This window comes from Bombina bombina, chromosome 11 (genome assembly GCF_027579735.1).
Source record: "Bombina bombina isolate aBomBom1 chromosome 11, aBomBom1.pri, whole genome shotgun sequence".
Taxonomy (NCBI): domain Eukaryota; kingdom Metazoa; phylum Chordata; class Amphibia; order Anura; family Bombinatoridae; genus Bombina; species Bombina bombina.
Window position 1 is genome coordinate 164,276,078 of NC_069509.1, and position 24,741 is coordinate 164,300,818.

Here is a 24,741-nt window from a genome sequence, read left to right on the forward strand (position 1 = left end):
TCAAACACATTTCAGAAATGCTTGGGCTTTTACTGGGTTTTTTGGTACATGGGTGAGAGAATCTTCCCATGGGAGAACTTATTCTGAATCAAATTCGATACCCCTGAGAAATTATATTCTGAATCCACTGATTTTGGACAGATCCTGCCCAAAATTCTTGAAATAGCTTTAGTCTGCCCCCACCAGAATAACTCGATTGGGGGCTGCACCTTAATGCAGGCTTAGGGGCCAGATACAGTTTCTTATATGGCTTGGATTTATTCCAAATTGGAGAGGGAGCAGTTTTCTGTTCTCTATTCTGACGAAAGGAACGAAAATTATGAGTAGCTTTAAATTTTCCTTTAGATTTTTTTTGTCTTGGGGAAGAAAAAAATCCTTTCCCTAAGTAATAGTGGAAATAATAGAATCCAATTGAGAACCAAAACGGTTTTTGCCTTGAATAGAGAAAGACTAATCTTGTTTTAGACATCATGTCAGCATTCCAAGATTAATCCATAAAGCTCTTCTAGTCAGAATAGTTAAAGACATAGATTTGACGTTGATTTTCATAACAGCAAAAAGAAAATGATTTGCGTGTTGAAGTAAAAGGATAATGTTAGATAATTCAGGGTCTGAAGACAACTGCTGAGCTAACCTGTCTAACCAAAAAGTAGAAGCAGCAGCAACATCAGCCATAGATATAACTGGTCTGAGAATATAGCCAATATATAAATATGCCCTTCTAATATAAGATGCAAGCTTTCTTTCTAAAGGACTTTTAAAAGAAGTGCTGTCTTCCATAGGAATGGTAGTATGTTTAGCAAGAGTGGAAATAGCCCCATCAACCTTAGGGACTGTTTTCGAAAGTTCCAAATTAGCAACAGGCAAAGGATATAATTTTTTAAACATTTCTATGTTAAGGGTTAAAAGAAGTACCAGGTTTAGACCATTCTTTAGCAATCATATTAGAGATAGCATCTGGAATAGGAAAAACTTTAGGTGTAATAATAGTAGTCTTAAATACAGAATTTAAACAATTACAAGATTTATCATCAAGTGGTTTAGACTCCTCAATACCCAAAGTAAATAAAACTTCCATCAAAAGTGAGCAAATATGTTCAATTTTAAATAAAAAAGATTTATCAATTTCTGTCTCTGATGTAGGATCCTCTGAATCAGAGGAACCCCCATCAGTAGAAGATACATCAGTATGCTGTTGGTCAGTACAAAATTCACTAGACTTAGGAAAAGTATGTAAAGTCCTTTTACGTTTATTTGAAGGCCGAATAGCAGTCATTGCCTTCTCTATAGCTGCAGCAATAAAATCTTTCATTTCTGCAGGAATGCCTTTTGCATTAGGCTGAGATGGAATAATAGTGGATGCATTTGTACTCTTACAAATATTATCAGCATGTAATAATTTATCAAAACAGAAGCCACATAATTGAGCTGTAGCTTTTTTACAACAAACACACTTAGCTTTGGTAGAAATATGTTCATGCAGCTCAGTTTCTATGATAACATCAGAGGCAGGTTTAGATTGAGACATCATGGCAAAGAAATGTAACAAACAAAAATGAAAAGTAACATTAGTTGCAAAATATCACATTCTCCTTAAATACAGCAGATTTCAGGAATAGGAAACAATGCTTATTAAAAAACCTTATAGTTAATATCAATGATGAATAAAAATAAGCTTTATAGCTCTCTTAAAAAATATGAGAGCACAGAGTGAAGTGTGAGTGGCTTTTTAAACTAGAAAAAAGACGCAAAAAGATTTGCGTGAAAAAGACGCAAAATTATGACGCGTCATGATGACTTAAATAGCGTCATCACATGTGCGATTATGCGTGCAATTGTGACAAAAAAGAACCTCGGAGAATGTAGAGGTAATAAGGGCCTAAAGGTAAGCATTTTTAAATAATAAATAAAAAACCCACATTCAAATTTCTAAGCAAAAATCCAATACTGATACTTTATTTCATGACACTTACAGGAAAATGAAAACAACCTGTCTCATGGCCAATATATATACACATACACATTAAGTATTAGAGTGTCCCTTAAAAAAGATATATACTTACCATAAGACACCCATCCACGTGTAGCAGATAGCCAAACCAGTACTGAAACATATCCGCAGAAGTAATGGTAGAGGAGTATAATCTCGGTCTTTAAAGGGAGGCAGCAGATGAATCTCTGCAACCGAATTTACAGAGAGCCCTAGAATAGATTTCCCATAGGTGAAAACATGGCGTCATCAGGCAATACTCCCTTCACATCCCTCAAACACTGTGCTTAGAGAGGAACTGGGCTTCATTATGCTTAGAAGCGCATTTCACAGAAGAATCAAGCACATCATGCTTCACCATCTCTTAAGGAGGCAAAGTTTATAAAACTGAGGTATGAGTGAGGTAGGAGGTGTATTTATAGGCATTTAAAGGGACAGTAAACCTTAAAAATAATGTTATATAATTCTGCACATAGTGCAGAATTATATAACATTATTTAGGTGCTATAGCCATAAAAGCATTTTTTACAGTTTAATTTGCTAAAATACGGCGCTTTTACAGACCCGCTCTCTGCTCTCTGCTGAGCGGGTCTGTAATATTCAGTCAGCGCATCGGGCCAGCTGTTTAGTCACAGCCCGGCCCGACCGCGCCATAGCACTAAGTGCAGCTCGCTCCTGTCACAGGAGCGAGCTGCACTTAGTCTTATGGCGCGGTCGGGCCAGGCTGTGACTATACAGCTGGCCCGATGCGCTGACTGAATATTACAGACCCGCTCAGCAGAGAGCGGGTCTGTAAAAGCGCCGTATTTTAGCAAATTAAACTGTAAAAAATGCTTTTATGGCTATAGCACCTAAATAATGTTATATAATTCTGCACTATGTGCAGAATTATATAACATTATTTTTTAGGTTTACTGACCCTTTAAGGTTTGGGGAACTTTGCCCCTTCCTGGTAGGAATGTATATCCTATACGTCACTAGCTCGAGGACCCTTGCCACCTATATGAAAGAAATATTAGTTTATAAGTTGTAAGCATTATATTGTCATGTAGGTGTCTGTCTCTCCTTCATATCCAGAACCTGCATATGAAAATAAACAGCTCTCATGATAAAATTCACTTCTCTACATTTTTTTGAAGGACGTTATATTACAAATGAGACATCTTAGATAATGTTGCCAGAGCTTTAGATAATAGGGCCCTGGCAGTGAGAGAGGAGTGAAAAGAGAGAGAGCGCAAGGAAACTAGTGATGGTAGAGAGAGAGTGGAATGGGGAAAAGAGAGAAACAGATCAAGGAAAGGAGAGAGAGGATAAAGAAATAAGGAGGAATGAGAGAGAGAGAAAAGAGAGAGATCAAGGAAAGACGAGAGAGGGTTTGATTCTCTAAAACTCTCTATTAGATTCATTGTTAGTATTATTAAGCCTCTCAGATATTGTTTTAATAGTAGTAATTTTAATCTTGAGAACTATCTCACTGATTTATCATGTTGCATATGAGGGAGATGCACTTACAGTGCTCAGTAAAATAAGATGGTGATTTATCCCCATGCCAGCAAGTTCCCAAAGAGAACACATTTCTTACTGCTATATATCTATCAGCATTACAAACATATTGTTAGTGTAAACAAATCCTTGTACAATATAATTTAATATCTGAATATGCATAATATATACTTCGACCTGAAGCAAATGTAAAACTGGCAGATACATTTCATAATATAATGAGAAAAAAACTGCTTGAAAAATATACAGATCAGAAATACTAAAAAAAAAAATCAGTTAAAAGTGTATTGCACTGCGCACGCGCGTTTATGGCTGGCAACTTAGCGCTAGGCCAATCAAAGCATGGCGGAAGTTGAAAGTTGACAGGGCAGCAATCACATGACTGAGAAGATGGCTTCCGTACAGTGGTGAGAATCGTCTATGGGTTTTTGATTTGTGATAACGGTGCAGCGTAGGGTCACAGTGTTTTGTGTGTAATAAGGGCATCTTGTAAATTCTAAATACGTCATATCGCACTTGTTGTAGTGGTGCAGCTTGTGGAAGGAAATTGTTTTATTATTTTGGTAAACCTCTGCCTGGTTACTGGGGTGCAGGGACTCTGTCATTTTATATCTCACACTGACTGGTTATGGGGATGTGACTGTTATGGGGGAGCACGGACCCCTCGGCACAGTGACATTATATGTCACACTATCAGCTTATTTGTGTACAAGCACCTTATGCAATCACTATACTAATATTATACCCACACACTGTCAGGTATTTGTGTACAAGCACCCGTCCCTATGTAATCAGTACAGTGATATTATACCCACACACTGTCAGGTTATTTGTGTACAAGCACCCTATGTAATCACTACACTGATATTATACCCACACACTGTCAGGTTATTTGTGTACAAGCACCTTATGTAATCAGTACAGTGATATTATACCCACACACTGTCAGGTTATTTGTGTACAAGCACCTTATGTAATCAGTACAGTGATATTATACCCACACACTGTCAGGTTATTTGTGTACAAGCACCTTATGTAATCAGTACAGTGATATTATACCCACACACTGTCAGGTTATTTGTGTACAAGCACCTTATGCAATCAGTACAGTAATATTATACCCACACACTGTCAGGTTATTTGTGTACAAGCACCCTATGTAATCACTACACTGATATTATACCCACACACTGTCAGGTTATTTGTGTACAAGCACCCTATGTAATCAGTACAGTGATATTATACCCACACACTGTCAGGTTATTTGTGTACAAGCACCTTATTCAATCAGTACAGTAATATTATACCCACACACTGTCAGGTTATTTGTGTACAAGCACCTTATGCAATCAGTACAGTGATATTATACCCACACACTGTCAGGTTATTTGTGTACAAGCACCTTATGCAATCAGTACAGTGATATTATACCCACACACTGTCAGGTTATTTGTGTACAAGCACCTTATGCAATCAGTACAGTGATATTATACCCACACACTGTCAGGTTATTTGTGTACAAGCACCTTATGCAATCAGTACAGTGATATTATACCCACACACTGTCAGGTTATTTGTGTACAAGCACCTTATGCAATCAGTACAGTGATATTATACCCACACACTGTCAGGTTATTTGTGTACAAGCACCTTATGCAATCAGTACAGTGATATTATACCCACACACTGTCAGGTTATTTGTGTACAAGAACCTTATGCAATCAGTACAGTGATATTATACCCACACACTGTCAGGTTATTTGTGTACAAGCACCCTATGTAATCACTACACTGATATTATACCCACACACTGTCAGGTTATTTGTGTACAAGCACCTTATGCAATCAGTACACTGATATTATACCTACACATTGTCAGGTTATTTGTGTACAAGCACCCTATGCAATCAGTACACTGATATTATACCTACACATTGTCAGGTTATTTGTGTACAAGCACCCTATGCAATCAGTACAGTGATATTATATCCACACACTGTCAGGTTATTTGTGTACAAGCACCCTATGCAATCAGTACAGTGATATTATACCCACACACTGTCAGGTTATTTGTGTACAAACACCTTATGTAATCAGTACAGCGATATTATACCCACACACTGTCAGGTTATTTGTGTACAAGCACCCTATGCAATCAGTACACTGATATTATATCCACACACTGTCAGGTTATTTGTGTACAAGCACCCTATGCAATCAGTACACTGATATTATACGCACACACTGTCAGGTTATTTGTGTACAAGCACCAGTACAGTGATATTATACCCACACACTGTCAGCTTACTTGGGGTACAAGGACCCTCAGTACAGTGATATTATACCTCACACTGTCAGGTTATTTGGGGTACAAGGACCCTCAGTACAGTGATATTATACCTCACACTGTCAGGTTTTTAGGGTACAAGGACCCTCTGTACAGCGATATTATACCTCACACTGTCAGGTTATTGGGGTGCAAGGACCCTCTGTACAGCTCTATTATACCTCACACTGTCAGGTTATTGGGGTGCAAGGATCCTCTGTACAGCGATATTATAACTCACCCTGTCAGGTTATTGGGGTACAAGGACCCTCAGTACAGCGATATTATACCTCACACTGTCAGGTTATTGGGGTACAAGGACCCTCAGTACAGCGATATTATACCTCACACTGTCAGGTTATTGGGGTACAAGGACCCTCAGTACAGCGATACTATACCTCACACTGTCAGGTTATTGGGGTACAAGGACCCTCAGTACAGCGATATTATACCTCACACTGTCAGGTTATTAGGGTACAAGGATCTTCAGTACAGCAATATTATACCTCACACTGTCAGGTTATTAGGGTACAAGGACCCTCAGTACAGCGATGTGACGGATACCCCGGCTACCCCGACTGGGTAGCTCTGCCAAATGGGTCCTGCTTCCTCCCTGCCGACTACAGCTATTTAGCTGGCAAGTGACCACAGCCTGTAGCCACCCCTGATGCCCGACAGCACCAGTACTCAGGGTCCCACATTGTGGCAGACTCCGGCTACCCAGATTAGGTAGTTCTGCCAGAGGGTCCTTCCTCTGCCTGGAACAGGCTGCTATGTAGCCCAGGAAAGTGATTTTAGCAGGAGCTCACCCAAATAACTAGACATACTAGCATTCAGGTGAAACAGAAACTCTTTTTATTGTAAAACATACACTCCTTTTATACACACAGCTCATCTTGATAAGACCCTGGACAATCCCACAATTTTCCCGCCATTCCCGCCCCTCCAGACGGACCGGCCCCTCCATAGCAGCCACAGTCCCAGGACACAGGGTTGGCGGTTTCGGGGTGATCCCGGTGGAGCAGCGGCACTTCCAGGGTGTCACCACAGACGCCACAGTCCAAAAATCATCATGATTCGTTACTGGGGACCGGAGTTACAGTCCGTTGAAGTTATGGGGTTAGGGGTGTCCAAAACCCCCGGTTCCCAAAGGAGCTCCCCTCCGATAATTCACCCAGCTCTTGTCTTCCCTAGGGGCTACCAATCCCCAAAAGAGCGGAGCTCTGGGGCAAAGGGCTGCTGGAGCGACCAGGGGTAAAGTTAGCGGGTGTCCTGCTGCCCTGTGGCCGACTGGGAGTTCCAGGACCCCGGCCAGCCTGAGAGGGGTTAGGCAGGTGTCTGTTGTGAGGCGGCCGACCGGGAGTTCCAGGAGCCCGGCCAGCCTAGGAGGGTTTTCCTGGTCATAGACTAGCTCTTCTCTTAACACAAAAACAAGCCAACAAAAAGCTTCCAGAGATTGTAGTTGCTCTGAGGAGCCCAAAACCACTGAGAAACATCAGGGGTGAGGTTGTAGGGGTTTAACCCTTGCAGCCCGGTATCCGTGACATCTCCCCCCCTCCAGTTCGGCATACTCGGCTAGACCCTTAACGGGTGGGCCTGGGGCTGTCCGACGGTGGCCCTCCACTTCTCGGTTGCTGGGAGAGGTTATCCCATCTCTCCTGAGTATGGGGCATCCTGGGGGGTTCCTGCTGGCGTTTATACCCTGCGCCCCGGGTGCAGGGATAGTCACATAATGCAATGTCCCAAACAAGTTTGCCAAGGCCGGCTCCCAAACAATTGCTGTCCCATAAGTTCCAGTGTCCTTAAGTTCCATGGCCACACTGCCTCTCTCTGTGACACTCTGTTTAGTACCGGCTGACCCACCCACAAACAAAGCCAGTGCCGGTTTCCTGGCTGTATCCCCACCCCAGACTGTAGGTTGAGGTTGCTCCTTGGTGGGGCAGGCAAGACTCGGGTGCCCAAACTTGTGGCACCAACTGCATGAGCGGGTACCCCCCTGTGAGAAATGCTCCGTGACTAGAAAAGGGTAGGGACCCTGCCAAGCTACTGAGGGGCGAGACCATCTGTCTCTTCTCCCGAGAAGAAGATCTACCACTGGGGAGGGAGGTCTGCAACCTCTGCTCCATGGGAAACTGCTCTTCTGCTGGGGAGGGAGACCGACTGTCTCCTCTCCCAGGAAGGGGTTCTGTGTAAGGGGAGGGAGGACAACTACCTCCACTCCCAGGGAATGGCTCTGCCGCTGGGGAGAGAGACCGACTGTCTCCTCTCCCGGCTCTGCCGCTGGGGAGAGAGACCGACTGTCTCCTCTCCCGGGAAGGGGTTCTGCCGCTGGGGAGAGTTATCGACATCCGTCTCTCCCTGCAAGGGGTTCTGTGTAAGGGGAGGGAGGACGCCTTCCTCCTCTCCCTGGTTTTCTGGAGCTGTTGCAGGTGCTGGGCAGAGGCCGGCGGCTCTCTGTCCTGTTGCCAGCGCTTCTGCTAGGGTGGCCTCCTTGTCCAAGACCATAAGCTCGGAGCCAGACTGCTGATCTGGATCCAGCAGCCCTGGTTCCCTTTTTCTTTGTGGCCACCCCTCCATGGTCGAGCTCCATGAATCCCAGAGGGCTGCACCCCAAATCTGTATACCCTTGGCACGCTGCTTAACGAGATCTAGCAGCCTCTTGTATTCCTTGACCAGTGCCTCTTCCTTGTCAATTATAAAATCCAGATCGTCTAGTAGCCAGGATTCCTCCAAGAGATCCAGCAGTTCCTCTTGGAGCCCAGAGATATCCTCCAGACCTTGGCCCGTCTCGCTACCAAACTGTGGGTCCTCTGTCCTTTTTATAAACCGCAATCCAGGGCTTCCAAAACCCTCTGTAGGGGAGCCATCCTCCAGCCATGACTGCGCTTGCATAGTGAGCCATTGGAGGGCCCGATAGCTGTCCTCCACCCACATCTCTTGCTGGATCAGTCTATGTAGAATAGATAGGCATTCCTTCTTTGGCTGTTTTCCCAGGAAATGCACTCTCACGGTCCGCCGATCCCGGAACCTTGTGTCATTCGTGGGGAGGACCTTTCCATTGTCCCGCTCCTGTTGAAGAACCTCCCACCAGAGGTCCCGGCGGATCAGGTCCTGATGTTCCAGCATGTCCTGTTGGTAAATAGGACCGTCCAGCTGGGCCAGCGCCTCCTGTACTCTCCTTAGAAATTCGACTTCCATAGTTACCGGCTACTGTGGCCCTTCTCTGTCAGCAGGAATTATGTGGAAGAAGCAGATCCCACCGCTGCCAGCCAATGGGACGGATACCCCTGCTACCCCGACTGGGTAGCTCTGCCAAACGGGTCCTGCTTCCTCCCTGCCGACTACAGCTATGTAGCTGGCAAGTGACCACAGCCTGTAGCCACCCCTGATGACCGACAGCACCAGTACTCAGGGTCCCACCCTGTGGCAGACTCCGGCTACCCAGACTAGGTAGCTCTGCCAGAGGGTCCTTCCTCTGCCTGGAACAGGCTGCTATGTAGCCCAGGAAAGTGATTTTAGCAGGAGCCCACCCAAATAACTAGACATACAAGCATTTAGGTGAAACGGGAACTATTTTTATTGTAAAACATACACTCCTTTTATACACACAGCTCATCTTGATAAGACCCTGGACAATCCAACAATTTTTCCGTCATTCCCGCCCCTCCAGACGGACCGGCACCTCCATAGCAGCCACAGTCCCAGGACACAGGGGTGGCGGTTTCGGGGGGATCCAGGTGGAGCGGCGGCACTTCCAGGGTTCCAGGGCTCTCTGTCCTCAGATACCACAGTCCAAAAATCAGCATGATTCGTTACTGGGGACCAGAGTTACACTCCGTTGAAGTTATGGGGTTAGGGGTGTCCAAAACCCCCGGTTCCCAAAGGAGCTCCCCTCCGATAATTCCCCCCAGCTCTTGTCTTCCCTAGGGGCTACCAATCCCCAAAATAGCGGAGCTCTGGGGCAAAGGGCTGCTGGAGTTACTAGGGGTAAAGTTAGCGGGTGTCCTGCTGTCCTGTGGTCGACCGGGAGTTCCAGGACTCCGGCCAGCCTGAGAGGGGTTAGGCAGGTGTCCGTTGTGAGGCGGTCGACCGGAAGTTCCAGGAGCCCGGCCAGCCTAGGAGGGTTTTCCCGGTCATAGACCAGCTCTTCTCTTAACACAAAAACAAGCAAACAAAAAGCTTCCAGAGATTTTGGTTGCTCTGAGGAGCCCCAAACCACTGAGAAACAACAGGGGTGAGGTTGTAGGGGGTAGGGGTTTAACCCTTGCAGCCTGGTATCCGTGACAAGCGATATTATACCTCACACTGTCTGGTTATTAGGGTACAAGGACCCTCAGTACAGCGATATTATACCTCACACTGTCAGGTTATTGGAGTGAGTGATTCTCATTACCGCGATATTATACCTCACACTGTCAGGTTATTAGGGTACAAGGACCCTCAGTACAGCGATATTATACCTCACACTGTCAGGTTATTAGGGTACAAGGACCCTCAGTACAGCGATATTATACCTCACACTGTCAGGTTATTGGAGTGAGTGATTCTCAGCACAGTGATATTATACCTCACACTGTCATGTTATTGGAGCAAGTGATTCCCAGCACAGCGATATTATACCTCACACTGTCAGGTTATTGGAGTGAGTGATTCTCAGTACAGACATATTATACCTCACACTGTCAGGTTATTGGAGTGAGTGATTCTCAGCACAGCGATATTATACCTCATATTGTCAGGTTATTGGAGTGAGTTATTCTCAGCACAGCGATATTATACCTCACACTGTCAGGTTATTGGAGTGAGTGATTCTCAGCACAGAGATATTATACCTCACACTGTCAGGTTATTGGAGTGAGTGATTCTCAGCACAGTGATATTATACCTCACACTGTCAGGTTATTGGAGTGAGTGATTCTCAGCACAGCGATATTATACCTCACACTGTCAGGTTATTGGAGCAAGTGATTCCCAGCACAGCGATATTATACCTCACCCTGTCAGGTTATTGGAGTGAGTGATTCTCAGCACAGAGATATTATACCTCACACTGTCATGTTATTGGAGTGAGTGATTCTCAGTACAGCGATATTATACCTCACACTGCCATGTTATTGGAGTGAGTGATTCTCAGCACAGCAATATTATACCTCACACTGTCAGGTTATTGGAGTGAGTGATTCTCATTACCGCGATATTATACCTCACACTGTCAGGTTATTAGGGTACAAGGACCCTCAGTACAGCGATATTATACCTCACACTGTCAGGTTATTGGAGTGAGTGATTCTCAGTACAGAGATATTATACCTCACACTGTCAGGTTATTGGAGTGAGTGATTCTCAGTACAGTGATATTATACCTCACACTGTCAGGTTATTAGAGTGAGTGATTCCCAGCACAGCGATATTATACCTCACCCTGTCAGGTTATTGGAGTGAGTGATTCTCAGTACAGAGATATTATACCTCACACTGTCAGGTTATTGGAGTGAGTGATTCTCAGCACAGCGATATTATACCTCACACTGTCATGTTATTGGAGTGAGTGATTCCCAGCACAGCGATATTATACCTCACACTGTCAGGTTATTGGAGTGAGTGATTCTCAGCACAGCGATATTATACCTCACACTGTCAGGTTATTGGAGTGAGTGATTCTCAGCACAGCGATATTATACCTCACCCTGTCAGGTTATTGGAGTGAGTGATTCTCAGCACAGAGATATTATACCTCACACTGTCATGTTATTGGAGTGAGTGATTCTCAGCACAGCGATATTATACCTCACACTGTCAGGTTATTGGAGTGAGTGATTCTCAGCACAGAGATATTATACCTCACACTGTCAGGTTATTGGAGCAAGTGATTCCCAGCACAGCGATATTATACCTCACACTGTCAGGTTATTGGAGTGAGTGATTCTCAGCACAGCGATATTATACCTCACACTGTCAGGTTATTGGAGTGAGTGATTCTCAGCACAGCGATATTATACCTCACACTGTCAGGTTATTGGAGTGAGTGATTCTCAGCACAGAGATATTATACCTCACACTGCCATGTTATAGGAGTGAGTGATTCTCAGTACAGCGATATTATACCTCACACTGTCAGGTTATTGGAGTGAGTGATTCACAGTACAGCGATATTATACCTCACACTGTCAGGTTATTGGAGTGAGTGATTCTCTGTACAGCGATATTATACCTCACACTGTCAGGTTATTGGAGTGAGTGATTCTCAGCACAGTGATATTATACCTCACACTGTCAGGTTATTGGAGTTAATGATTCTCAGCACAGAGATATTATACCTCACACTGTCAGGTTATTGGAGTGAGTGATTCTCAGCACAGCGATATTATACCTCACACTGTCAGGTTATTGGAGTGAGTGATTCTCAGCACAGCAATATTATACCTCACACTGTCAGGTTATTGGAGTGAGTGATTCTCAGCACAGAGATATTATACCTCACACTGCCATGTTATAGGAGTGAGTGATTCTCAGTACAGCGATATTATACCTCACACTGTCAGGTTATTGGAGTGAGTGATTCTCAGCACAGTGATATTATACCTCACACTGTCAGGTTATTGGAGTGAGTGATTCTCAGCACAGTGATATTATACCTAACACTGTCAGGTTATTGGAGTGAGTGATTCTCAGTACAGCGATATTATACCTCACACTGTCAGGTTATTGGAGTGAGTGATTCTCAGCACAGTGATATTATACCTCACACTGTCAGGTTATTGGAGTGAGTGATTCTCAGCACAGAGATATTATACCTCACACTGTCAGGTTATTGGAGTTAATGATTCTCAGCACAGCAATATTATACCTCACACTGTCAGGTTATTGGAGTTAATGATTCTCAGCACAGTGATATTATACCTCACACTGTCAGGTTATTGGAGCAAGTGATTCCCAGCACAGAGATATTATACCTCACACTGTCAGGTTATTGGAGTGATTCTCAGTACAGGTGGCCCTCATTTTACAACGGTTCAATTTACACCGTTTCAGAATAACAACCTTTTTTCCAGTCATGTGACTGCTGTTGAAAAGCATTGAGAAGCAATGCATTTATTAAAATAGCCAGTAGGTGGAGCTGTCCGCTTGTGTTGCAGCAAAGCCAAGCAAGCTGAAATTAATCAGTTTAACCAGACCTGAGCTATCGAGCAGATTTCAAAGGAACAAGATCTTCCTGTCTATAAATCAGTCCAGATTGGAATGCATCGAAAGAACTGTTTGCAGAAAATGCAAGTGAAGTCTGTGTTGTGTGATTATTTTATTAGGTTTATAATGCTGTTTAGCAAATGCTTTTGTTCATTTAACTTAGTTTAATTATATATTCTGTGTTGTGTGATTATTTTATTAGGTTTATAATGCTGTTTAGCATTTAAAGTCTTCATTTCAAAGCTTTAAAAATAATGTATTAGGTGTTACTTATGACAATTTTGAGAGGGGCCTGGAACCTAACTCCCTCACTTCCCATTGACTTACATTATAAACTGGGTTTCAATTTACAACGGTTTCGATTTACAACCATTCCTTCTGGAACCTAACCCCGGCGTAAACTGAGGGCTACCTGTACAGCGATATTATACCTCAAACTGCCATGTTATTGGAGTGAGTGATTCTCAGCACAGCGATATTATACCTCACACTGTCAGGTTATTGGAGTGAGTGATTCTCAGCACAGTGATATTATACCTCACACTGTCAGGTTATTGGAGTGAGTGATTCTCAGCACAGCGATATTATACCTCACACTGTCAGGTTATTGGAGTGAGTGATTCTCAGCATAGTGATATTATACCTCACACTGTCAGGTTATTGGAGTGAGTGATTCTCAGCACAGCGATATTATACCTCACACTGTCAGGTTATAACTTATTGGAGTGAATGATTCTCAGCACAGTGATATTATACCTCACACTGTCAGGTTATTGGAGTGAGGAATTCTCTGTACAGCGATATTATACCTCACACTGTCAGGTTATTGGAGTGAGTGATTCTCAGCACAGAGATATTATACCTCACACCGTCAGGTTATTGGAGTGAGTGATTCTCATTACCGCGAGCACAGCGATATTATACCTCACACTGTCATGTTATTAGAGTGAGTGATTCTCAGCACAGCGATATTATACCTCACACTGTCATGTTATTGGAGTGAGTGATTCTCAGCACAGCGATATTATACCTCACACTGCCATGTTATTGGAGTGAGTGATTCTCAGCACAGCGATATTATACCCAGGATGGTTAACTCTTTAGATTGAGTGGACGAGTTTGTGTGTTTTCAGATTCTCCCACTTCACTTGTGTGATAGGTAATTTATACCGGCGTTATAATTATATAAACATAAAGGACGCGTTTCATTAAGATTATAATTTTCAGGCATCCGAGGGAAAGGAACTACAAAGCAGAGCTTGAATCATGCAGATTGGAGCGGGTGGCTGTAGAATATGGGGACTATCATCCTCTGAAACCAATTACTGTAAGTAAATTAGGGTTTATTTGTGACTTTTTAAGCTTATATGACCTTGTAAACATGTTTTTTTATTATTGCTTAGGATATTGCAAACTGTATAGGGCGGATACCTATGTCCTTCTGTGCAACAGCTCATGGAAACCAGCTATGCTCATCTGTTTAAAGGGACATACAAATCACAATTAAACTTTTATGATTCAGACAGAGCAACAATTCTTTAGAAACTCATAGTTTACTTTTTTATCAGATTGACTTTGTTTTCTTAGTATCCTTTGTTAAAACAAACATAAATAGGTAGGCAGCAATGGACTACTGGGAGGTAGCTGGGGGTTGGTGGCTGCACACATAGGCCTCAAGTCATTGTTTTATCAGATATGTCCATCTAGATCCCAGTAGTGCATTTCTGTCCTGGAGCTGACTTTAACTATGAGTTTAACCCCTTTACAAGCAATTGTACAATCATAAAATGCTCTGACACAATAAAAAAAGAGCTTTATAATATCCTTAGGGGGGGCGTAAAAGAGGGTATTGTTTTGGGCTACTTAAAGGGAAAGTCTACTCCAGAATTGTTATTGTTTAAAAAGATAGATAATCCCTTTATTACCCATTCACCAGTTTTGCACAACCAACACAGCTATATTAATATACTTTTTACCTCTGTGATTACCTTTGTATCTAAGTCTTTTCAGACTGCCCCCTTATTTCAGTTATTTTGACAGACTTGCATTTTAGCCAATCAGTGCTGACTCGTACATAACTCCACAGGAGTGAGAACAGTGTTATCTATATGGCACACATGAACTAGCGCTGTCTAGGTGGGAAAAACTGTCCAAATGCACTGAGATAAGAGGTGGTCTTCAAAGGTTTAGAAATTCGTATATAAGCCCCTAGATTTGAAGGGACATGAAACCCAAAAAAATGATTTCATGATTTTAGTAGAGAATACAATTTTAAACAACTTTCCAGTTTACTTCTATTATCAAATTTGTTTCATTCTCTTGGTATCATTTGTTGAAGGAGCAGCAATACACAACTGGTTTCTAACTGAACACGTGGGTGAGCCAATGACAATCAGTATATATATGCAGCCACCTATCAGCAGCTAGAACCTAGGTTCTTTGCTGCTCCTGAGCTTTCCTAGATAAACCTTTCAGCAATCAATAACAAGAGAAGGAAGCAAATTAAATAATAAAAGGAAACTGGAAAGTTGTTTAAAATCACATGATCTTTCTGAATCATGAAAGAAAATATTTTGGTTTTATGTCCCTTTAACTTTCAACAAAGAATACAAATATAACAAAGCAAATTTGATGATAAAAGTAAATTGGAGAGTTTTTTTAAAATAAGATGCCCTATCTGAATCATGAAAGTTGAATTTTGACTAGACTGTCCCTTTAACCATGTCATGATTAAAGGGACAGTATACACTCATTTTCATATAACTGCCTGTAATATACACTACTATAAAGAATAAGATGCACAGATACTGATATAAAAATCCAGTATAAAACTGTTTAAAAACTTACTTAGAAGCTGTCAGTTTGGCTCTGTTGAAAAGGCAGCTGGAAAGCCCACTGCAAGTGGGAAATAAGACACTTCCCCCCCCTCCCCCTTCTTTTGCATATGAAAAGACCCTTTACACAAACAGGAGCAAGCTGGAGAAGGTATCTGACGGTATTCACATAAAACTTTGGGGCTTGGTTAGGAGTCTGAAAATCAGAGCAATGTTATTAAAAAATAAGCAAAACTATACATTTATTTAAAAAAAAAACTTTATGGGCTATATAAATAGATCATCTACAAAACATTTATGCAAAGAAAAAATGAGTGTATAATGTCCCTTTAAGGGCACAAAGCCCAAATCATCATCCAGTTTTATGGACCGATGACTATATAATAAAAGTCCCTTTTAAATAAATAAATAAATGTTTTTGTTTTTTTAAAGGGACTTGAATCCTGATTTTTTTCTCTCTTATGGTTCAGATAGAGCATGTGATTATAAACAACTTTCCAATTTACTTTATTTAATCTAATTTGTTTTGTTCTCTTAGTTTCCTTTGTTGAAAAGGATACCTAGGTAGGCTCAGGATCTGCTGGTTGGTGGCTACATATATATATATTATTTGCTCTTTTCAATTTACTTCTATTATCAAATTTTCTTAGTTTTCTTGGTATCCTCTGTTGTAAAGCAGGAAGGTAAGCTTAGGAGCGTTCATGTGTGTGCAGCACTATATGGCAGCAGTTTTGCAAGAATATTATACATTAACAATAACACTGGATGTTAGCACTTTTTTGCTGCCATGTAGTGTTCCAAACATGTGCACTCTACCTATCTAAATATCTCTTCAACAAAGAATAACATGAGGATGAAGCAAATTTGATAATAGAAATAAATTGGAAACTCTGCTCTGTCTGAATCATATTGGTTTTCATGTCCCTTTAAAACTAAGGTGCAATTTGTTTTAATAGGGATTCATCAGTGTTCTGTCTATTCACCTAACGACCAGTCTCATCACAGGTTACAGAATCCAAAACCAAAAAGATGGGGCGGAAAGAGAGCACGTCCTCCAGTTCTTCATCTTGTTCTTCCAACTCCATTGTGGACCCACTAAGCAGCGTTTTGGATGGCACAGATCCTCTTTCCTTGTTTGCAGCCACAGTAGAGACATCTAATATGGTATTGCATGAGTTAACGTACTGAAAAAATGCCGAACTGTATATTAATCATTTATTGTTAGATATATGTAAATCAGTTGTGAAAACCATTTTCTGGTGGGGGGAGGTAATACCCAGATATTCTTCTAAACCTCTTCTTGCAAGTATTATGGCACTGGTGGTGGATAGTATGGAGGAAACCCAGGCACAGCACTGCTTGCCAACAAATGTGCCAAGGTTTGCCACCTCCAATCAGAATCGACACTGAAGAACAACATAAGTTAGTACCGAGGAGCCAGCCGTACGGTATTGAGGTGCCAGGGAGTTATTTCATATGGGGATGTATGCAGAAAAAAAAAAGTTGTTTGCCGGAATTAGAATTTAACAGACTCCATTCCCCTCTATGAATAGACCCCAAATGTGTTCAACAAACTCACAATACTGTAATTGCATAAAAGCTACTAATCAATGTATTCCATTTGATAAAAGTAGTGTATAACATCTGCTGATTCTAGACTGCACTTTGGGCATATCTGTCTACTCATGTACCATTTATTTATACTCTGGGCTGTTGTACTGTATTCCTTCCATCTGTTTAATGTTTGTATGTGTATTGATTAAATTATAGATATACAAGATATATTCCCTCCTGGTATATATGAATTCTGCTACTTAAAGGGCCTAAAGACCAGTCTGGATTATATTTCTTTTGTAATCCGTTAATATAATGTCTAATCTGCAAAAAGGCAAAAAAATCCTTTTTGGGAATCCCAAATTGATTAGAGATATTTTGAAAAGTATTACACGATAAGTCTGGCATTAATAATTGTGTAATTTGGATTTAACCTTTACTTTCCTATTGTTTGAACACACCATGTAAGAGAAACCTGGGGTAAATTCCAGGCTCCCCAAAATCATTAGGAACTCTGTACAAAAAGTACTGATATCTATTTCAAGACAATATCTTTGCCATGCGATCACTATGTTTTTAATGGACAGTATACTAGAATCTCAATTTGGAAGCTTTGATATAGGACAATGCAGAATAGTTTTTAAAATCGAATGGCGCTATCATCATAGTTTCACATATTTGAAACGTCACATTTTCCTTTTCCGTGATTCAGTCTAGTTTCAAATTTAACTAGAGCAGCTTAATTGTTGTACTTAATATTGGGGAACGCTAATCCTGTAGCATCTTTAGTATGCATCAATTTGTTTATGGAAATCCATGGCCTTTTCCCTTTCCAGATGAATCATGTACATATCTGATTAAATTTAATTTTATCTCCTCTACGCAACAAAGCAGGAATATTTTGCATCAGGTATAATAGTTTGTGAAAGAGGATAATTTTGATTAACATGACACAGGCCGTAATAGGATTGGTAGGTTCATCCATTCAAAGGTCTTCCTTCTACATTCTAAAGAAAAATTAGAAAAATGTAAACTATACCATTCCGTCAAATTCCTAGTTAAGATTACTCCTAAATATTTTATTTGGTGAACTTCTCGGAATGGATGTTTTATAATTAATTTACCTGCTTTTTTAACCATAATAATTCTGATTTCCCTAGATTGATTGTGTAACCTGAAATGTATCCGAATAGCTGAATATCGCTTAATAATTTGGGAAGTGATTCTCTCAAATTACTTAGATACACTACTAAATCGTCTGCATAGAGGGACAGAACAAAGTTCTGCCCTATTTGAATCTCTGCCAAATGACGTCTCAATAAAACCGCTAAAGGTTCTAACGACATGTTAAAAAGTAGGGGAGAGAGGGGCAGCCTTGCCTAGTTCCTCTACTTAGCTTGCATCTTTCTGAGAGTGATACATTAATTATAATTAATTATAATTGCCAAAGATGGATTATTATAAAATGAAATTACTGAAAAAGACAAATTTATCTAATGTATGAAATAAATGGTCCCAGTTTATGTAATCAAAAGCTTTCTCAGCATCTACTGTTAATATTGCTGCATCTGATAATCTTTGCGCTCTATTATATTTAGCTTCATTACAAAACGTTTCTAGAATTAACATAGTTTTACATATGTTTTTAGCCGGATTCCGCCCAGGGATAAACCCTGCTTGATTTTCATGTATTATTTTGTTTAGATGTGGTTTTAATTGATTTGCAATTATTGAAGCTAATAACTTATAATCAAAGTTGAGCAATGATATTGGTCTATATGATGTTGGGTTTTCAGGGTCTTTGTCTTTTTTAAGTATCAAGGAAATATTTGATGTAGTAAAATATACTGAACAGGATTTTTCTTTGTTATAGAATTAATTAAACAACTTATATAAGATGGGCGTAACTTGTTCCCATAATATTCTGTAGAATTCCGCGGGTAATTCATCAGGGCCAGGTGCTTCATTTATTTTTGCAAACTTTATTCCATCTGTAATTTCTTGGACTGTTATTGGACTATTCAGATGTTTTAACTACATCTAGGGGAAGCTTAGGAAGCTTCACCCCGTTCCAGAAAATTTCTTTTATACCTACTTTGCATTTCTCAGCTGTATATAGTTTTTGGAAGAAATCAAAGAAAATCTTCTTAATTTTTTTCATTAGTAGTGTATCTGTTTAGTCCGGATTTGATTGCTACAATGTGATTGTTAGATTTTTGTCTTCTTAGGCTTTCTAGATATTTCGCTGCCCTCCCTTTAAAACCCCCATATATCGCTTTTTGTCTAATATCTTCTTGTCATTTTCTGTTTAAGGAAATGATCCCTTTGTGTCTTTAGATTAACATATCTGTCCCAATTACCTTTAGATTGATTCGCAAGATAGATATTGTAGCTATTTTTCACGCTGTTTGATAATTGAACTTCACACTGTTTATATATTATTTTTAAGCCTGCATAAGTGAGCTTTCATACTACCACGTAAGACCGCTTTCCCAGTTTCCTAAAATATTTCTACCTTATCTCGGTAGTTCTGATTGAGTTCTGCAAATTCCTGCCATTTAACTTTAATCCAGCAAGGAAGATTCCCAGCACAACGGAGGTATTCGAATGACACACAGGAACAGTGTGTAAAAAAAAATATTCTTTATTCATCCATAAAAACAGCAGCAATCAGCCATCAACAATCAGATCAAAAATAGGAAGTAGAAGTTAAATGGTCACACATGTTTCGTTATGAAAACGTAGCTTACTCAATGTTAACTTCTAATTCCTATTTTTGATCTGATTGTTGATGGCTGATTGCTGCTGTTTTTATGGATAAATATAGAATACTTTTGTTTTTAAACACTGTTCCTGTGTGTCATTCGAATACCTCCGTTGTGCTGGGAATCTTCCTTGCTGGATTGTCGCTGTTTGGGAGGCATGAATGAAGCTTTCCTACTGGATTTCGTCTAGCACCGGACTGTGGTGTTTGTATTTAGTTCCCGGAGGGACATCCTGTTTGCGGGACCAAGTGGCGGCAGTGACGTTCAGTGTGAAGCACGTCAGAAGACACACGGAAGAAAGAGGAGGATTTTCAGAGCGCTTGCCATTGCTGCATTTGGAATTTGTCCATTTACCTTTAAGCCAATTATGAAATTTGACATTGTGTAGTAAATATTTGGGAAAATAGAAATTATTGGACTCGCGTGGTTGTAAAATTTTGGTTATGAATTCTAATGAAATGATTGCGTGATCGGACAGCAATATATCTTTAATATCCGGTTCTATCTCCAATCCCCCCAATAACTCCGACACCAAAAACATGTCTATTTGTGAAAGTGATTGATGACCTTTAGGCATGCATGTGAATGCTTTTGTGTCTGGATTTTTAATACGCCAGATATCTCAGACCCAACTTAGTTACAAAATCTTTGAAAGATACGTGTTTTCATGTCTCTAATATTAAAAAAAAGCCGCCTTCAACCTGTCCAGGTTGTGAGTTGGTGTTAAATTAAGGTCTCCTCCTATTATCAGATTTTTTCCTCTGAATTCCATTAATTTTAAAGCTAAAGTATCCCAAAAGTTGAAATCCACTAAATTAGGACCGTACATATTGCATAGAAGATCTGAAATCGGCCTTCTGTATCTATTATTTTATCTATTATTTTGTAAGTTAAGGATTTACTTAATAGTATAGCTACACCCTTCTTCCTACCATTACCTGGAGCTGGGATGACCTCCCCAACCCATATGCTCTTTCATTTTAGAGATTCAGGTTCACTCAAGTGCATTTCTTGGAGTAATACTATATCAGGCCTATATTGACCCAATTGTTTAATAATTGCTTTCCTTTTAATTGGGGAGGTAATCCCCCCCAACATTCCAGGAAAGCAATCTAAGTAAATCTCTTACCATTTATACAATAAAAACTGGTATCCATAGCCAGCAGTCCCCTATAGAAAGGGGGGTGGGGGTGGAGCAGCAGGGAGGGGGGAGAGAGAGAGAAAAAATAATAATAAAAAAAATACAAATTATATATATATATATATATATATATATATATATATATATATATATATATATATATATATATATATATACAGAGAGAAGTGCACTCACAGGAACGAACAACTGGCTCAATACCATTGTTAGCCTGTTCTATGGCGATTTACCACCTGGGTGCAGCTTTTTAGCCCAGTAATGCTTTTCACAGAGAAGAAATTTCCTGTAGTATATCAGTCTGATCCCACCTATTACGGTCAGTCCAGCGCTGAAATACCAGGCAATTCCTCTCTGAACAAGGAACACAGCAACCCCAGACGATCGTTTCGGCCTTCATTGGGCCTCGTCAGTGAGGTGTAGCTATATTCCTCTAAGCACACTGAGCAAGGAGTCCACGTCTGGTTGCCCCTTTTTTCCCATAGGGAGACTAAATACATACAGAGAGAAGTGCACTCACAGGAACGAACAACTGGCTCAATACCATTGTTAGCCTGTTCTATGGCGATTTACCACCTGGGTGCAGCTTTTTAGCCCAGTAATGCTTTTCACAGAGAAGAAATTTCCTGTAGTATATCAGTCTGATCCCGCCTATTACGGTCAGTCCAGCGCCGAAATACCAGGCAATTCCTCTCTGAACAAGGAACACAGCAACCCCAGACGATCGTTTCGGCCTTCATTGGGCCTCGTCAGTGAGGTGTAGCTATATTCCTCTAAGCACACTGAGCAAGGAGTCCACGTCTGGTTGCCCCTTTTTCCCATAGGGAGACTAAATACATACAGAGAGAAGTGCACTCACAGGAACGAACAACTGGCTCAATACCATTGTTAGCCTGTTCTATGGCGATTTACCACCTGGGTGCAGCTTTTTAGCCCAGTAATGCTTTTCACAGAGAAGAAATTTCCTGTAGTATATCAGTCTGATCCTGCCTATTACGGTCAGTCCAGCGCCGAAATACCAGGCAATTCCTCTCTGAACAAGGAACACAGCAACCCCAGACGATCGTTTCGGCCTTCATTGGGCCTCGTCAGTGAGGTGTAGCTATATTCCTCTAAGCACACTGAGCAAGGAGTCCACGTCTGGTTGCCCCTTTTTCCCATAGGGAGACTAAATACATACAGAGAGAAGTGCACTCACAGGAACGAACAACTGGCTCAATACCATTGTTAGCCTGTTCTATGGCGATTTACCACCTGGGTGCAGCTTTTTAGCCCAGTAATGCTTTTCACAGAGAAGAAATTTCCTGTAGTATATCAGTCTGATCCCGCCTATTACGGTCAGTCCAGCGCCGAAATACCAGGCAATTCCTCTCTGAACAAGGAACACAGCAACCCCAGACGATCGTTTCGGCCTTCATTGGGCCTCGTCAGTGAGGTGTAGCTATATTCCTCTAAGCACACTGAGCAAGGAGTCCACGTCTGGTTGCCCCTTTTTCCCATAGGGAGACTAAATACATACAGAGAGAAGTGCACTCACAGGAACGAACAACTGGCTCAATACCATTGTTAGCCTGTTCTATGGCGATTTACCACCTGGTACAAAAGCCCATATTGACCTCCTCTTTAAAAACAAAATATATTCTGCTAAATAAGCATACTCTGTATTTTCTAGTATTAACCCAGTGCTGCGTACGTTAACAGTAATTCTAAAACTTAAAAATTCTATTCTTCTATATTCTGGGAGACTTTTCCCATATAAAACACCATATATTCTACATCATTATCTTTGCAAAAAAATGTTGCGTCTTGCACATTATTTATGATTTTATTTTCTCCATTAATATTTAGGACTAGTTGGCCGGGTATATTAATCTAACATCATAGTAAGCTTTTATTAACTTGGAGCAGAAGGGTGACATTTCTCTCCTTTTAGCTGTGGTTTCAGCTGAAAAGTCCTGAAATATCATGACTTTACTCTGATCTATCATTAATGGGCTGTTCTTTCTATAGTTCCTTAGATAGTTTATTATATCTTGGTAATTTAACAGGCCTGTTTTACATGATCCATCAGGTTTTTTACGTAACGGATCTACCCTATGTATTCTTTCAATAATGATAGGTTGTGTAGTTAAAGCCTTAACAAGTGCGGTCAAGGAAATCTGCGTTGCTCGATGTACAATGGAGCTCTTGCATTAATGAGCGCAAAGCTGTATGCGACCTGCATGCTCCGCCCCCTTCCGGAACACCCCCCCCAAGCGGCACTTCTACTGTGCGTTTAACTAATTTGTAGGGATTAAACACACAGTAGTGTAGGGTCAATAGTCACCTCTAATGATTAAGAGCATGCAATTTTTTGACCATTATGGTCCTTTAAAATTTGCCAGAACATCTGTATTAGATTCATTGTTTAGAGCCTTGTGTGAGATACATTGTTCGATAACTGAAAAAAGAAAAAACAGAGGCGCCGACATGGCTTAGTAATGCAAAGATAAGTGGCTCCAATAAACACAAATCCAGATGTATACTCACAAGAGCAGCGCACCCTGTGGTGCTATTGGTGCAGGCCGGAGCCTCGCAGTGGTCCAGCTCACTGTGGGATTGAAGTAGATACCCAGAAGATGTCCCTGAGGGGATTGATAGTAGATATCCTATGTGGGCTATGTGCATATACTTTGTGTCCACATAGGATATCTACTGTCAATCCCCTCAGGGACATCTTCTGGGTATCTACTTCAATCCCACAGTGAGCTGGACCACTGTAAGGCTCCGGCCTGCATCAATAGCACCACAGGGTGCGCTGCTCTTGTGAGTATACATCTGGATTTGTGTTTATTGGAGCCACTTATCTTTGCATTACTAGGCCATGTCGGCGTCTCTGTTTTTTCTTTTTTCAGTTATCTAACATAATAGGAAGACCATCCTACAACCGAGAGCTGCCACACTTTTTTGGACTATTGTACATTGGAACTTGTTTTTCACATATCTCCTATGGACATTGTTTGGTAGATATAGTGCTTATAGAGTTGTATATCCATTTTCTCTTTTTCCTTTCACACTACTATTTTTTGTCATTTGTGTTTAGAGGCGCCCCCTAAGGGTGTGGTTTATACCACACTCTCAACATCAATATTGAGATACATTGTTCCACTGAAGTACTTTGAAGAAACATTTAACACACTTCGCTTTTGCATAAGCATTGTGTTTGTCCCACACTCGCTAGAGAAACCATCAAGCTGAAGGTTTTCTTCAAAATACTGTAAACGAATAGCTGTTTCAGGCAAGTTGCAGCATTTTAAAGAAAACCAAAGTTACAGATTTAGCTTTTTGTCCTCTTTAGGGATATTGGGACATAGTACAATTTTTACACCAAAGCAAGAGGTGTTAAATATCTATTTATGGCCTCTTCTTGATATGTATTAATCAGTAAC

At 41.0% G+C, this 24,741-nt stretch overlaps 1 protein-coding gene across 2 annotated transcripts in view; it reads left to right on the plus strand.

The window, feature by feature from the left end:
• The first annotated feature begins 3,839 nt into the window (after positions 1–3,839).
• Positions 3,840–24,741, plus strand: part of VPS35L (VPS35 endosomal protein sorting factor like) — a 156,765-nt gene continuing 135,863 nt past the window's right edge. For both annotated transcript variants that reach the window (XM_053695001.1, XM_053695002.1), the window contains exons 1-3: positions 3,840–3,900; positions 14,232–14,331; positions 16,844–17,002. In XM_053695001.1, the coding sequence (XP_053550976.1) occupies positions 3,872–3,900; positions 14,232–14,331; positions 16,844–17,002 (288 nt within the window). In that variant the 5' untranslated portion in view covers positions 3,840–3,871. The remainder of the gene's footprint in view (positions 3,901–14,231; positions 14,332–16,843; positions 17,003–24,741) is intronic.